The sequence below is a fragment of the Galeopterus variegatus genome, unplaced genomic scaffold, assembly GCF_000696425.1.
Source record: "Galeopterus variegatus unplaced genomic scaffold, G_variegatus-3.0.2 Scaffold723, whole genome shotgun sequence".
NCBI classification, from domain to species: Eukaryota; Metazoa; Chordata; class Mammalia; order Dermoptera; family Cynocephalidae; genus Galeopterus; species Galeopterus variegatus.
In genome coordinates, this window is record NW_007726834.1 from 532,369 (window position 1) to 548,381 (window position 16,013).

Sequence of the window (16,013 nt, forward strand, 5' to 3'; positions counted from 1 at the left end):
AAAACCCCCCCCCCCCCCCCACTCCCAGCTGCTTCCTGCATCTCCGGCCTTCCTGCGGCCTCTGCCTTCTTCCCCGCCCTTTTCCCCTCCATCCTCTTCCTCCTCTTCCTAATCTCCTACTCTCACACCCCTCGCCTGGAAGGGCTGGCAAAGAGAATCCTCCTACCCCTTCACTGTAATGGTGTGTGTAGGTTTTATGGGATATTAACCCGTTGGCACGTGCTAAAGAGCTCTGTACAGAGTGGGGGATGGGGTGTGGGGATGCCACCTGGGAACCCTGGATATTGGGATGGGACTGAGACTGGTGCTAAGGGGGAGGGAAGATTTGGGTTCTGAGCTGAAGCTGGAAATGAACCCAGACCTCAGGTTTTCCAGTGCCACCTGTGTCTTCTTTGCCCAGCTGCCCGGAAACTTACCCTTCCCCAATTTTGCACTTTTGGATGGGGCAGAGTAAAGAAGCCATCCTCAGGCTCCCCTCCCTTCTAACCCTTCTTAGAAGGCCTCTTTCAGGAACAAGCTTGGTATCCAAGATCAAGGTTGGGGCTTAAAACCCCCTTCTCCACAGGCCCCCTAACCCCACCATGGAAGTTGGGAGAAGACAGAAATCTCACCCAGTTGGGGGTTGGGAGTTTGGGCAGAGTGTCCTCAGAAGCTCTTGTGTGGATTGGAGGAAGGCGCAGGCCCCTGGGTGTTCTGCCCAGAATCTCCCACACCCTTTGTGGTGAGTCATCTTAACTGGTCCCAGCCCAAAGGGTCTGTGCCCACGCTTCAGGCCAGGTGGGGAAGCCCCCAGTTTCTGAAGGTGGGAAGAGTAGCTGAGAACCAGCTGTCAAGCCCAGAGACCCTGGGACCCCCAACATCTCCCGCAGAAGCGTGGAGTGAACTAGAATTATTGGGACGCTCTGGTCTCCCTTGTCCAGAGATTTCCCAGGGTGAAGCCACTTTAAGGGCTTTGGAATGGAAGAGGGTAGAGCCTGCCCAGAGCTTGGGCGACTGAGGCTAATGAGTGGGATTATTATTTCATGGGCTCCTGGTTAGCTGAGCAACACCCCCAGCCAGAATTCTCGAAGAAGCTTTAAGAAGCTTTTATGGAGTGATAAGTGCTTTACCATCAGTCTTTCCCTGGCCTGGGAGATGGGTGGGGAATGGGGTAGAGGATGGGCTGCTCTCTTCTCCATCCCCTCTCTGCCTGCCAGGAGCAGTACTCCCATCTGCAAGAAGGGGAGCTATATTTGGGAGGCTTACCATCCAAACTGAAGGCTTTAAACCTAATTTTCATTTTCCAGGCTGTAAATCATCACCTGTTTCCTCTGGTTCAGCACCAGCATCCCAGGATAATTAAGCCACCCCTTCCGTTGTCCTGTGGAGGAGACCTCAACAGCCAAGTTACCTGGTGCTCTTTATTTCTTTATTTTATTATTTTTTTTTTGGTGGCTGGCTGGTTTGGGGAACCTAACTCTTGACCTTGGTGTTACAGTACCACCACCCTAACCAACTGAGCTAACTGGCCAGCCCTGCCTGGTGGTCTTTGGATGGAAGTTCCTTCCTTACCTTCACCATGGCATAGAGGGAAGAGTGGTTCCCAAGGTGACCTAGGAGCTGGGCTGCCAGGGTTCAAATCTTGACTCTATCACTTACTAGCTGTGTGACCTTGACGAATCACTTGTCTCCTCTGTGCTCTGAGAGGATAAACTGAAGCCCAGAGAGAGGTGAAAATGGCTGGAACACAAAAGGTAGGATGCATGGGTGAGATGGGGTGGGATACCTATCCCAGCCTTTGCTAAAAAGGAGGCTGCAATAGGCAGAGTTAATCCACTCCCAACTCTCCTCCTGATAAAGCCCCTCCCTGTTTTCCCACGTACCCCCAAATCTGATGAGGGCCCTCTGGGAAGATGCTCTTCTAGATGTTCCTCGAGGCTTGCTAGTTTTAAATACCAGGTGTAACTGCAGAGATGGTGATAAAGGTGGGGAGAGGCCAGATGTACGATAAGTCTTGAGCCCTCAACGCCTTGGGCTCAGGCTGGGCTGGGTGCCAAAGCTGGCTTCTCTTCCCAGCTCTGAGGCCTTGAGGCTCAGCCTCTAAAAGTGGATTTTCCTTGGCCCCAGTTATCTAAGCAGAGGCTGGCCTAGACCCTGCCCTTCAGTCCTTTTGTGGTGAGCCAGTGGTCCCGCCCCAGTCGCTCTCCTTCATCTGTGTCCTCTGCTAGGGACTTGGGCTGGTACTAGGATGCTTGTGTGTGTACACTTACATACAGGAGAACTCAAATCCAGAATATCAGTGTTGGAGGGGCCTTTAATGGCCACTGGCTGACCCCTTCACAGGGGGAATGAGGAAGGCTGAGAAGTGGCTTACCCAGTTTTAGAGGAGAGAGACCAGACTAAGGTTTACTAGTCCTGAATTAAATCCTAGCTCTGCCCAACTGCTGGGTTACCTTGGCCCAGCCATTTCCCCTCCCTAAGCTTCAGTTTCCTCAGAAAACTCAACTCGAATGTCTTAATGTCTCCTGAGCATGGGTGACCCTGAGTGTCCCTCTACTCTATGGGTAGGGCGTAGCAGAACACAGGCTTTGAAACCAGACCATCTTTGCAAGAATTCCTGACCTGCCACTTCCCAGCTAAAGGACTTCAACAAATATCCTTTATCTGTAAGATAGAAATAATATGCCAACCTCATAGAGTTGTTGTGAGCATTAAATGAATTCTAAATGCATAAAGCACAGAGAAGGAGCTTGGAGTGTTGGCTGTTACTGATTATGTATATCTGAGCGTGTATGGGTGTGTGTGCATGCATGCGTGTGGGTGGGCAGGTGTGGCCGAGAATGAACATCAGTGTTTGCATTTCTAAGTGTCTTCACTGGGCCTCGTATTTCCTTTTATGGTCCATTATGTGAAATCTGAAATATAGGCAGCCCGGCCTGCAGCTCTTCCAAGTCTTTAGGGATCATTCTTAGAGTGAATGTGAACCCTCTCTCTACCTCCCAAAGAGTGTTTTTTTCATCCTTGCCTCTTGGTGCCTCAGCCCCTCATTGCCCCTGCAGGGAGAGGGGTTCCTTGCTGCCTGTTCCCTCTGCTCTGCCCCCTTTCTTTCTGTCACTCTCCACACTTCACTCTAGTGCCACTTGGAAAGTTCAGATACATCTTGGAGAGTGGGGAGGGAGACTGAGAAGGAGGAGTCTGGGCGTATGTGTGTGTGTTGGGGGGCGGAGGAAAGATTTCTCCAAATCATCAGTTGCTTTAAAAGAAAACCTGTATTTAGCTAGGCTTAGAGGGCCTGTAAATATGTATTTTGCAACGCAGACAGCCTTAGCCATGGGAGCTCCAGAGATATGCAGGGAGGTCAAAGAACAAAAAAAAACTGGAAAAATTAGGCTATATATTTTGTCATCAGCAGATTCAAAGAACTCTTTCTACCGCCTGCTCCAGCTACTAATAATACACATTTCTGTGTTTCAATGGCTTCTATTTTTCACCTGCTTTCTGGATCTTGTGCAGGGGGTGCCTGAGGAGGGGACTGACTCTGAGTCACTTCCCTTCTGCCCCTTTGCCTCACCTGCCCTGGATCAGTGGAGAGAACATCTTGCCATCGCCCATCCCAACTGCTCTGCCAGGCTAGCGTGGTGCCTGGTACAGGTACAGCCTCCATAGCACCAGATCTCAGGTCTCCCATGCTCAGCCCCTTGCACTTCAGTTAGCCTTGGGGGTTGAGAGGTGGGGTGAGAAATCCTGCCACTTCAGGGCAGTTCTACCTTAGAGAACTAATTCTTCTTTCTAAAAAATGTTATTATTTATATTTATTTTTTTACTTTGAAAGTTTCTTTTTTTTGGCAGCATGAGCAGGTAAGGGGATCCAAACCCTTAAGCCTTAGGTGTATATAACACTGCGCTCTAACCAACTGAGCTAACCGGCCAGCCCTGACAATTTCTTTAAAAATAGGAAAAGTTCGGGCTGGCCCGTGGCTCACTCGGGAGAGTGCGGTGCTGACAACACCAAGGCCGTGGGTTCGGATCCCATATAGGGATGGCTGGTTAGCTCATTGGGAGGGCGTGGTGCTGACAACACCAAGTCAAGGGTTAAGATCCCCTTACCGGTCATCTTTTAAAAAACAAAGGAAAAGTTCAGTCTGGCTGGTTAGCTCCAGTTGGTTAGAGTATGGTGCTGATAACACCAAGGTCTCAGGTTTGATCCCTGTACTGGGCAGCTGCCAAAAAAATAGGAGGAAGAAAAGTTCAGAACATCATGTAACAAACAATTCACAAATGCTAACACTGTGTCATTTTTGCTTCAGGTTTTTTCATATAAAAGAGAGAGAACATTAGTTTGAGTGAAGTCCCCACTTCTTTCTCCGCAGTCCTATTGCTTGCTCTCCGCTCTCTCACTAATTTGGAATACAGCCTTTCTAGCCCGTTGTTTTTGTATTATTTTTTTTAATTGTAGCAAACCATACATAACACAAAATTCACCATTTTAACCATTTTTAAGCGCATAGGTCACTGGCATCAGGTACATTCATTCATATTGTTGTGCAACCATCACCACCATCGTCTCCAGTACTTTTGGAGTTTTTTTGGCGGCTGGCTGGCTCGGGGATCCAAACCCTTGATCTTGGTGTTACCAACGCCACTCTCTAATCAACTGAGCTAAGTGGCCAGGCCCCACCTCAGGTACTTTTTCATCTTCCAAACTAAAACTTCATATGCATACAACAATACCTCCCCAGTTCTCCCTCCCGCTGCCGCTGGCAGCCACCCTCTACTTTCTGTCTCTACGAATTTGACTACTCTAGGTACCTCGTATAAGTGGAATTATATGGTATTTGCCCTTTTATGACTGGCTTATTTCACTTAGCATAATGTCTTCAAGGCTTGTGCATGTTGTAGCATGTGTCAAATTTTCCTTCCTTTTAATTATAGCCCATAATTTCATATTTTCCCTACACATTTAACTATTCATAGAACAGTGTATAGTTGTGCTTTCTGTATCTTTTAAATTTGTGTAACAACGATCATGTTATGCGTACCATTTCATGCCTTTTCCCACTCGACGTGTTTTTCACAATGGAGCCACGTTGATACATATGGTTTTGGTTTGTTCGTTTTAACTTCTGTTTATTATTTTATCTTGTGAATAAGCCACGACTTATTTATCAGCAACTCTACTGACAGGCATTTAGGTTGTTTCTATGTTTTGCTGTTATAAGCAGGGCTACAATGAACACCCTTGGACATTTCTCTGAACCCATCTTTAGAGCTTATCCCTAGAAGCAGAAAGCCAGGGCTGTAGGACAGGCACAATTTCAGCTTGACGAGTACTGCCAAACTGCTCTCTGCAGCAGCTGAACCAATTTATCCTCTCACCCCCAGCATTGGTACAAGATGTTCTGTTTGACCACATCCTTGCCAACATTTGCTCTTGTTAGACTTTTTACTTTTGCCGATCTGATGCATGTGAAGTGATATCTCATTCGTATCTGCCTTCCCTGCCTATGAGGTCGAGCATCTTCTATGATCATGGGCCATCTGGGTTTCCTCCAGGCAAATCACTGATGTCCATATCCTTTGCTATCGTATTGTAGCTTTTGGTGCAAGTTACAGAAAGCCCATATAGAAGGGGCTTAAGCAAAAAGGAAATTTTATTATCTCACATAACAAGAAGTCCTAGAGTTGGCTAATTCAGAGGCTGAACTGTGACATCAAGGACCAGGTTCTTTTCTGTAATACCCGCCTCATCATGTTGGTTTGCCACCTAGACCGGCACCCTCATGGTACCGAAATGGCTGCCTCCAACTGTCCCCCGCAGACAATAACGTCCAGAGGCAGAAGAAAGTGGATGCTTTCTTCTTAAAGTCTCTTCCCCAGCAGCACCGCAAAGAGATCTCCCTTCCAGTCTTGGTGACCAAAATTGCATACATGTCCAAGCCTGAACCAGTCATTGACTAGAGGAACCAAACTATAATTGCTGTATTTAGACCAATCACAGTTCACCTGTGGGGCTGGGGATGTCCCAGCCTCCCCCAGAGCCCAAACCCCTTAGTCAGATCAGGGTTCTATTATCGAGGAAGAAGGGAAAGGATGCCATTTGGGGTGGCACTTAAAAGGTCTGTTCTTTCCTTATCGCTTTCTAGGAGGTCTTTAAATATTCTGAATACTAACCCTTTGTCTGTTTTACGTGCTGCCAACATTGTCACCCAGGCTGTTGCTTGCCTTTTAACTTTGTTTATAATGTCATTTTTATAGCGGAGGGCTTTTTTGGGGTAATGCAATAAAATCAGTCAATCTTTTGTGAGTCGTGTCTCTTGCCTAAGAGATGCTTTCCTACCCTTAGGTCTCCTACATTCTCTCCTAATTATTTTAAAGTTTTGTTTTTCACTTTTAGATCTTTAATTCATCTGGAATTAATACTTATGGATGGTGTGAAGAGTGTTCATAAGAAAAGCCAATTGTCACAACACTTTTTACTCAATAGTCTAGTCTCTCTCACTGAGTTGCAATGCCATCACCATCATAAATCAAATTCCCACATATGCTTGGATCTGTTTCCGGGCAGTCCAATCTATTGATCCCTTTGTCTAGCCCAGCACCAATACCACATTGTTTTAATTACTCTCGCTTTCAAAACATTCTTGGTGTCTCTTAGGGGCAGTTCCCCTTCTTATTCTTTTTTAGAATTGTTTAGCCTCTTCTTGGCCTTTTGCGCTTTTATATGAATTTTAGAATCAGTTTGCCTAGCTCTGTGAAAAACCCTGTTGTGATATTTATTAGACAGGCATTGAATCAACAGATTAATGTGGAGAGAATCATCTTCACGACATTGAGGCTTCTCCTCTCTAAACTTAATCCTTCTTTGCTTCTCTCCATTTATTCCTTTTATAGCCCATAATGTTTCTTCATAAATATCTTGAAATGTCTTTTGTAAGTTTTTTCTGGATTCTGTACAATTTTAATTTTACTGTGATTGATTTCTCTTTAGAAAGATATTATAATTTCTAGTAAATTATTGCTAGTGTATAGAAACATTGTTGAATTTTGTATTTTATTTGTATTTGGACGTTGATCTTTGTCCAGCAATCCTGCTGAGCTTGCTTAATATCTCTAGTGATATGCCTGTAGAATCTCTTGGATTTCTATATAAATAATCATACCGTCTACAAAAGATGTCAGAGATGTTGTCTCTTATTTTCCTAATCCTTCTATCAGTGAGTGGTGGCTTCTAAATCTGACCTCTCTCAGCTCTCAGATCTTGCCAGTGGGCCCGCCCTGGGCAGCTATGACCTTGTCAGTTATAAATAAATAAAAGACCCCTTGCTTTCTCCAGAGCTTTACAGTTTACAAAGCACTTTCGCTTCCATCCTTCTTACCCCCATTTTACAAAAATGGAGTGTCTGGGTGCAAATGGCCCAGGGGTCCGTATCCAGAGATCTAGCCGTGCAGAACACTGTGCTGTGGCACCTCGGACAGCCCTTCTCTTCTCTGTTTCTCCTGACGTAAGCTAAGAAATTTGTCCAGGAATGGTCTCTGGCGTTCTCGAACTCATGGTCGGTGTCTTTGGGTGATCAGAGGCTCAGGGTACTCCTTTGAGGGCTGAAGTCCACCGATGAAAATGGGGGGAGGGTAAGATTCTGGGTATGCATAAATCTTCAGGCTGGTGCCCTAAAATGTGGGTGGTGGGGATTGGGGGATACGGAAATGTCCTTGGAAATTGGAGGGTTGACATAGATGGTGGGGGCGGAGGGAGGAGAGATCGTTATGTGCAACCCTCTGCCTCCATGCAGGGTCTCCTGCCCGTAGGGAACATCCTCTGGATCGGGAAGGGAAGGACGAGCTGGGGTTCATGGCCTTGGCTCGCTTCCGGCGTCGCTCCCACGAGCCGCCGCGCTCGGCACGCACCGCTGACGCGCAACCGCAGCCCGGGGCGGGGTGCTCCGCCGCCTTCCAGCCCCCGGCTCCGCTCCGCTCCAACATTGCGCAGGCGCAGGGCTGGGCTGCAACTGGCGAATGCGCCCTCGCGTGGTGAACTGATCGAGTCGCACCCTTTGTTGTTGCGCTGGGGGCGGTGGAGAGGGTCTGGGAGAAAGATGTGGGCGGAGTCTGGGAGGCAGATGCGAGCATCAGATCACAATGAGGAGAATTCCTTTCCTTTGTCCCTCACGACAACGCATAACCTCCCCGTTTGGAAGTAGATAAAGAAAATAGGGCCTCAGATCAGGAGACTTAGGGAGACAAGTTCATAGATACTGAAGTGGAATGACACAGAGTTGGGGAGATGATGCGTGTGTTCATTCATTCATTCAGCGAGCATTCGGTGGGATGGGGAGAGACAGGGACAAAGGACAAGAGGGATTAACTTTAGGCACTGATGGGCGGGGACAGGGTGGAAAGCTAGAGAAGCAGATGCGGATGGCAAAGAAGCGAGGACAGAGAACCAGCTAGGTAAGGGCAGGGCTGGGGTACAGGAATAAAGCAGAAGCGAGGGAAATCTGGCTGGGCTTGCAAGACAGATGCAAAGATCTGACCCCTCTAGTTCCCCCAGATGGATGCTCCAACTACTGAAGACTAACTCGACAGCTAAAGATAGGACAACTTGAGCACCAGGAAGATCACTGGTTACAATGGATTGAAGCAATCAAATAAGTTTAAACCATAAATTCATAATTATACTACTAGAAAAAGAATAAAAAGCTAATTGGTCATGGTTTGGTGGATGCTAGGGAATCAACTCATTATTTTGAAACTGGTAAATACAGAAAAAGAATCCAGCATTTAACCTGTCTTTCCTATATGAGCGATAATGCTCAGTAACCAAATCGTGAGGGGCAGTGTCTCTGTTTAGAGTTATTCCAGCTAATAAAGGATTGAATGTGAATGTCACCATCTTGCAAAAAAATTGCTGATGGCTGAGGCACTGGCACTGCTAAGACTACAGAACACATAATGTGCCTCCAGATGGAAGAACACCACCACCACTTCTGAAGGGATCTTGCCGAAGGAAATTGAACCTAAAGCTGATCAGTCTTCTAGATCCGACTACAACTTGCAGGAGATAATGATATACAGAAAATACAATTTATGGGAAGTACAGAGGTCAGAGGACTGTGTTGCAGAACACCATAGAGATGCAATTAGCAAAATTCAGACTGTGGAAAACTACAGAAGAAACAACCTTTTTCCTTCAAGGAAGGAAAAACAGAGAGAGAGCGAGAAGGAGGGAGGGAGGGAGGGAAGGAAGGAAGGGGAAGAGAGAGAAAGAAAGAAAGAGATGGATGGGGAACCTATAGATTTGAAAAGATTTAAGAGACCAATAGACCAGGTGCAATGTGTGCACCTTATTTGGATCCTGATTCAAACAAATACATTAAAAAAAAAATGACATTTGTGAGAAATTAGAAATTTTAAACCTGGAAGTTTGATATTAAGGAGTTATTGATTATGTTAATAATTGATTATGTGATGTGATTATCTTTAAAAGATACACACCAAAATATTGACAGATGAAATTATTATTATTATTATTATTATTATTATTATTATTATTATTATTATTATTATTATTTGTTGGCAGCTGGCCAGTACAGGGAACTGAACCCTTGACCTTGGTGTTATAACAGGTGAAGTTAAATGGGAGAGGAAAATTAGGAAATGTGTAAATGAAACTAGATTGGCCATAATTGTTAAAGCTGGGTGATGGATACATAGGAGCTCATTACATTATTCTGTCTGCTTTTTAAAAAATGTCCAAAATAAGAAGTTTAAAGACCCTGTGACCCCCCCATCCCACCCACAAGCCCCAGAAGACAGAAGGTGCTGCATTTTGCAGCAACAAGTTGCAATCCAGACAGCTCTGAGGTGGGGAGGTCCTCTGGTGGCCTAGGGGTTGGGGGAGGTTTTCTGGGGACTTGCAGCTGGCTCCTGGGACAGTCCCTGGCTCCCCTGAATTGGGGGTGGGGGAGCGAGGGGGGGATCTGAGGGGGAAATGGCTTCAGCTTTTCCATTAAAGAAGGCTGGCCTCCGTGGGCCTGGTGACACTGGGTGCAAGCACTGCTACCTTAAGACAGCTGAGGTCATGAGTGGGTGGCTCCAAAAATAGCAGGGGGAGGGACAGGAGTCACAAGGAGAAGCTCAGGGGCTGAGGCCTGGGCAGCTGCCCAGGCTCCAGGCTCCTCAACTCTGTCTGCTCCCCCAGAGCCCTCTGACTCTCCCTCTGCCTCCAGAACATTTCTTCCTCTCTCTGTCCATCTCAGAGAAGGCAGAGAGATGCCAAGGTGACTCTGGGACGAACACTGCCCTGCCTGAGAGCACAAGTGGATGCTGACTCTAGAATTTGGTGGGTCTCCAGGGACAGGTGGTTGGTCAGGTGAAGAGAGAGAGAGGAAGAGACAAGGACTAAGTAACCTGCCTACCAGTCGCCCCAATCTGCAGACCAACACCCTCCCCCTTAGGCTCAACCTAGGCAGGTCCTGGATGTCCTTGCCTGGGAAGTTGGGCTGTGGGGGTGAGGCGAGCAACACCCTTTGTCTTGAGGCCCAGTAGGGACGTACACACAGGTACCAAGGATTTTGGAACCCTGGCAGCCTTGGATCCCTGTGTCCTTCTCAGGGTCCGTCTCTGCCTGCTCTGAATGGGAGGCCCTGGGACAGAAGGGCATCTCACCCCTTTCACGCCTGGATCAAGATCCTTTAGCAAATGCAGGAAGGAAGGGGAAGCAGTGCCCCATAAGCAAGTACATGGATGGCTGTCAGGGGCTGAGTCTGGCACTGGGCTAAGCTCTTTACATGCATTCAACTCATTAGCAGCATGACCTTGGGGAAGTTATACACCCCTGTGCCTCAGTTTTAGCATCTGTAAAATGGGGGCAATAATAATTCCCACCTCATAGAAGTACTGGGGCGATGGAATGAGTTAATATACCTAAATAAATGCGAGACCTTCAGCGTGGCAGCAGGCAGGGCCAGCTGTCATTACTCACTACCAGGCAAGCTCCACGTGGGCAGGGCTCTGCTCAGCCCTGCATGATCACAGCCAGGGACTTAGGTGTTCTGTAAATATGTATTTTGTTGATTCCTCACAATGACGCCAAGTGGCAAGCACTATTCACATCAGCTTGTAGTTGTGGAAACTGAGGCCTAGGCAGGGCAAATGACTCACATCTCCAGTAAGGGGCTGCGGTGGGACTCGTGCCCAGGCCTGCAAGGCTCCAAGTCTGTACGATTAGCCCTGAATGATAAACCAGAGAGGGCACCTCCTCTGCTCACCCATCTGCATCTGGCTGCCTCTGTCCAGGGTTCTCTCTCTTCCCACACCTACCTGCTGGGGGTCCTTGGTCTAGGGATTAGAGCTGGGTGAATGGGCACGCTTGTTCACTGTTAAGGAAGCTGTCACCCAGCCCACCTATACTTACTAGTTACCGAGCCCTGTGCCAGGTCCAGGGATAGGAAGATAAGAAGACCCTAGTCTCTGGGGAGCTCAGAGCACCTATATACCCTGCAGGGCCGTGTGACTGGGTGTGCACAGGGTTTCGCGCAGGGGCTAAGGGGGCACCCAGCTTAGCCAGGAGAAGGAGGGAGGCCAGAAAGTCTTCAGAGAAGAGGAGATAACTGTGCTGATTCTTGAAAGGTGACTGGAATTTTGCTGCAGAGACTTAAGAGAGCATAGCAAGCTGGGGAGAGGCAGAAGGCAGCTGGGCAAGAGACTGGTGTGTGTTGGGGGTGGGTAGAGGAGGGGATTCTAGACAGGATGGCCAGGTACAGGAAGGGCCTGAAAGCCATCAACTGGGGTTGAGCTGGGGAACTCAAGGGCAATGCGAGCTATTAGGGTTTTAAGGGAGGACCGAGGTAGTCAGGTTGGTGGTTTCGAAAACACCCTGTGCCACCGGGAGGGGACGATTGGAGGGACATTATGTGTGAGGAGGGTGTCGACCCCAGATTCAGTGCCTGCTCTGGGTGGGGATGGGGAGGGCCTCACGGGCTGCAGCTGGGACCCAGCTGCCCTGGGAGAATTCCCAGTCCCTCCCACCTCCCTCCCTCCCCACTCTCCTCCCTGCCCCTGTCTCTGTCACTCACAGGGGCCAGGCCAGGCTGGGGCAGCCATGGCAGCGGCACTAGTCTGGATTTCTCTTCTTGTGGGCAAGTTGGGGCCTTCTTCAGTGGGGACGACCAGGATGAGGGGTGGGATTTTGGGGTAATGAGGTGGAAGTATGAAGGGTCCTCAGGGGAGGGGCCTGGGGAGGGTGAGGCAGGGGCCAGAAGGGCTTTGGGCTGTTAATGACACAGCTGGGGGGTCCCAGGAATGTGCTGGGAGCTGGGCTCTGGGACATAGGGCCTGGAGCTCAGAGGGCTGGAGGTGTCCTAGGGTGGGGTAGGCCTGACAGCACAGGCCCAGAGGGTTGTGGGCCCTTTAATGGGCTGGCTGGGTCACTGCTTTTGTCTAGGCCCAGGCTAAATTTGGCCCTGAGAGGGAGGGAGGGGCTGGCTGGGGCAGGTCCTATGATCTTCTCTGGGGCTTAGAATCCTCTTTGCTCAGCTCCTCTTGGCCTTTAGTGCAGGCCCTGTCCCTCCCCATATATTAGGGGAGGCAGGTGCGGGTTTTGGGTCTCAGAATGGCTACCCCTCCTCCTCTGAAGCCTCCTTCCCCCTTCTCTTCCCCTCCAGCCTCTTAGACGCTTAGCATGGGACCTTTTCCAAGTGCCCTTAAGACACACACACACGCACACGCACACCACACACCGCACAATCCCTCCCAGCCAAACATCAGTTCCTGTCCACTGTGACCCCCAACGAGGGCCTAAAATGAGGAGTGGGAAGGTTGACGTGGGGGAGGTCCTCCCATGGATCGAAACCAAACAGAAGTCTGAGTCTTGTCACCAACTAACATATGTAGCACAGACAGGGCCTGTCCCCCCACCTCCCACCCCATTCTTTCCTGGGAGCCAGCAAAGGAGCCCCCTTCTCTTAGTCCCTTAGGGGCACTGAGGACTTGGTGGGGAAGGCAGCTTATTCCCTGCTCAGGACTGAGTCTGGTTGTATTTGGGTCTGTGGGGTCTCCACAGGTCTCCTGGCAGGGCTGGGGGGCATCGGGGCCCAGCAGACCACCCTACACCCGCTCGTGGGCCGTGTCTTTGTGCACACCTTGGACCACGCAAACTTTCTGCGCCTTCCTGAGCATGTCGGTGAGAGGGGCACCCAGGTGGGCTGGGTGTGTCTCACCCTGGCTCCCATTGTGACTCTAACCCCCTATCCTCTCTTCCACCAGCTGTCCCACCCACCGTTCCCATCACCTACCATGCCCACCTCCAGGGACACCCAGACCTGCCCCGGTGGCTCCGCTACACGCAGCGCAGCCCCCACCACCCTGGCTTCCTCTATGGCACGGCCACCCCAGAAGATCGAGGGCGCCAGGTCATTGAGGTGCCAGTAGGGACTCCCAGAAAATCCCAGGGGTGGGTCAGCATTGCCTCTTAGGAGCAGCCCTGCCATTCAGGATTGGGTGTTCTTTCATGCTCATTTACACATAATTTATATACCTCTAATCGTATATCAGTCCTGTCCTGCCAGGCCGCAGGCTCTCTTCTCTATCCCCCCCAGGTCACAGCCTACAATCGGGACAGCTTTGACACCACTGGGCAGAGGCTGGTGCTGTCAATTGGGGACCCAGAAGGTACCTCCAGCCCCACCCCACCCCTTCCCCAACAATGCGAGGGGGATGTTGGGGCACCTCCCATGGAAAGGGAGGGGGTTTCCTGGAGAGTAGAGGGTAGCAGGGCACCCTGGAAAGTAGGGGGTCCGAGGAGGACACAACATTTATGTTTTGGGAGTGAGAGCTGGACTGGGATTCCAGGTTCTGGAGTTGTGTTGTTGGGGCTCTGTGGACTGACTGTGGGGCCGTGGGCAAGTCACTGAGGCTGTGGGTGTTGGGGAGGGGCATGATGGAATGTGGGGAAGAGCTTGGGGGAGGCTTGGGAAGGATCTGGGGGGCAGAGCTGGGGGCTCGTTGCAGCTTGAGGTGCCCACCTGGTCTTCCTAGGGCCCTTGCTGCCATACCAAGCTGAGTTCCTGGTGCGCAGTCATGACGTGGAGGAGGTGCTGCCCTCCACGCCTGCCAGCCGCTTCCTCACGGCCGTGGGGGGGCTCTGGGAGCCAGGGGAGCTCCAGCTGCTCAACATCACTTCTGCCTTGGACCGTGGGGGCCGTGTACCCCTTCCCATCGAGGGCCGCAAGGAAGGGTAGGCATGCAACCCAGGAAGGCTTCCCGAAAGGGGAGGCAGCTTGCCTTTTGTTTGTGTGGTAGGCATAGAATAAGGGTCTCCATAATTTCCAGGTGAGGTTTTACCGTGCCCATCTTCACAGCACTGTCCACTGTCCTCTGGCCACCCCCTTATCTCCTTCTTATCCTTCCTGGGCTAAACTTTAGATAGTCTGAACTCTGTACTTCCTGTTACCCCATGAAGTTGTACAAGATCCATATATAAAAGGACATTTCTGGGGGAGTTATTCTCCCAGAAGAGTGGGGTGCTCTGTGTACTCTTACCACAACTCCTGATCTCAGCGGGGAGAGGGGGGCTGTGACCTCTCCTGCCGGGCTCCAGCTGCCCCACATCTGTCCCCTAACCCCACCTCCTAGCCCTCTTCCCCCATCCCATCTCTAGGCCATAGCCTACAATCAGGACGGCTTTGACACCATCCAGCTGGGTGGTGCCAGGTGCCCCCACTCTGCTGACTGTGGCTTCTATCTGGGCCCACCCAGGGTGTACATCAAGGTGGGCTCTGCCTCACCCTTCTCTTCCTGCCTGAAGATGGTGGCATCCCCCGACAGCCAAGCCCGCTGTGCCCAGGGCCAGCCTCCACTTCTGTCCTGCTATGACACCTTTGCACCCCATTTCCGTGTGGACTGGTGCAATGTGTCCCTGGTGAGGAGGGACCCTGACTCCAGGGGTGGGGGTGGGGCATGGCCCCCATCACAGTTGCCTCCCTCTCTCTCTCCACTGCTTCCCATTCCAGTGTCTCTGATTTCTCCAGCTCGTTTCTCTGATGGTCTCAGTCTTGGTCTCTCTCTCAATCTCTCTCTCTTTCTCTCTCTCTCACACACACACACACACACACACACACACACACACACACAGTGTCTCTGATTTCTCCAGCTCGTTTCTCTGATGGTCTCAGTCTTGGTCTCTCTCTCAATCTCTCTCTCTTTCTCTCTCTCTCTCACACACACACACACACACACACACACACACACACACGCACACACATGCACACACGTGCACACGCGCGCACGCACACACACACACACACACCCTGAAGTTCTACCTTCTCCCACCAGAGGGCGAAAGAGTCTGTAATCCTCACATGGGGTCTTCAACTCCTGCTATCCCAGATCTACCCAACCCAACAGCTAAACACAATCAGTCACTCCCCACAGGATGGCTCTCAACCCTTTTCCCCACCAATGGCTTGTGTGACAGCTCAGCTTCCCTCTAAGGTACCACCTACCAAACCTGCCTGCGTTAAGACGCTGATAGTTCTCCACATTATAAACCAAAGATGCTCACTACAGCTCTTTGGGGTATGAGTGAAGTCCCTAGAGTCCCTAGAGGTCTTGGCTTCCTGGGCTGGAAACTGCTTGTGTACTCTGGTCCTGTGAACTGACCAACAGAGCATGGACTCATTCAGGGTCCCACAGCCAGAACTGGAAACTGACAACATTCTTGAGCACTTGCTGTGTGCTAGGCACTGTAAAATCAACATATTTTATCCTCACAACCACTCGAGGAGGTAGGTACCATTATCATTCTGACTTTACAGGTAAGAAAACTGAAGCACATAGAAGTTAGTCGTTCTAGCTAAGCACTTGTCTGAGTCAAGATTCAAACCCAGGCAGTCAGACCCTAGAGCTGCGCGCTAACCATTGTGAAGCCCTGCCTCTCCTAGAATTTGTGTCTCCTGGTTCCTAGTCTAGTGCTGCCTCCTGCTAGGTCACACGAATGGGGGCAGGCAGGCAAAGGAAATTCTGTGGTTGGATAGGGC

The 16,013-nt window shown here is 50.1% G+C and overlaps 2 protein-coding genes across 2 annotated transcripts in view; one reads left to right on the top strand and one right to left on the bottom strand.

Moving 5' to 3' along the window:
- LOC103589771 (neurabin-2-like) overlaps window positions 1–8,156 on the bottom strand; it is a 50,192-nt gene extending 42,036 nt beyond the window's left edge. The window contains exons 1-2 of the mRNA XM_008571815.1: window positions 8,147–8,156; window positions 7,885–8,061 (exon numbers count right to left, since the gene is read on the bottom strand). Coding sequence (XP_008570037.1) covers window positions 7,885–8,061; window positions 8,147–8,156 — 187 coding nt within the window. The remainder of the gene's footprint in view (window positions 1–7,884; window positions 8,062–8,146) is intronic.
- A 3,889-nt stretch (window positions 8,157–12,045) lies between these two features.
- SGCA (sarcoglycan, alpha (50kDa dystrophin-associated glycoprotein)) overlaps window positions 12,046–16,013 on the top strand; it is a 5,343-nt gene continuing 1,375 nt past the window's right edge. Inside the window, exons 1-6 of the mRNA XM_008571813.1 lie at window positions 12,046–12,116; window positions 13,040–13,159; window positions 13,243–13,397; window positions 13,575–13,647; window positions 14,014–14,212; window positions 14,734–14,896. Coding sequence (XP_008570035.1) covers window positions 12,080–12,116; window positions 13,040–13,159; window positions 13,243–13,397; window positions 13,575–13,647; window positions 14,014–14,212; window positions 14,734–14,896 — 747 coding nt within the window. The 5' untranslated portion in view covers window positions 12,046–12,079. The remainder of the gene's footprint in view (window positions 12,117–13,039; window positions 13,160–13,242; window positions 13,398–13,574; window positions 13,648–14,013; window positions 14,213–14,733; window positions 14,897–16,013) is intronic.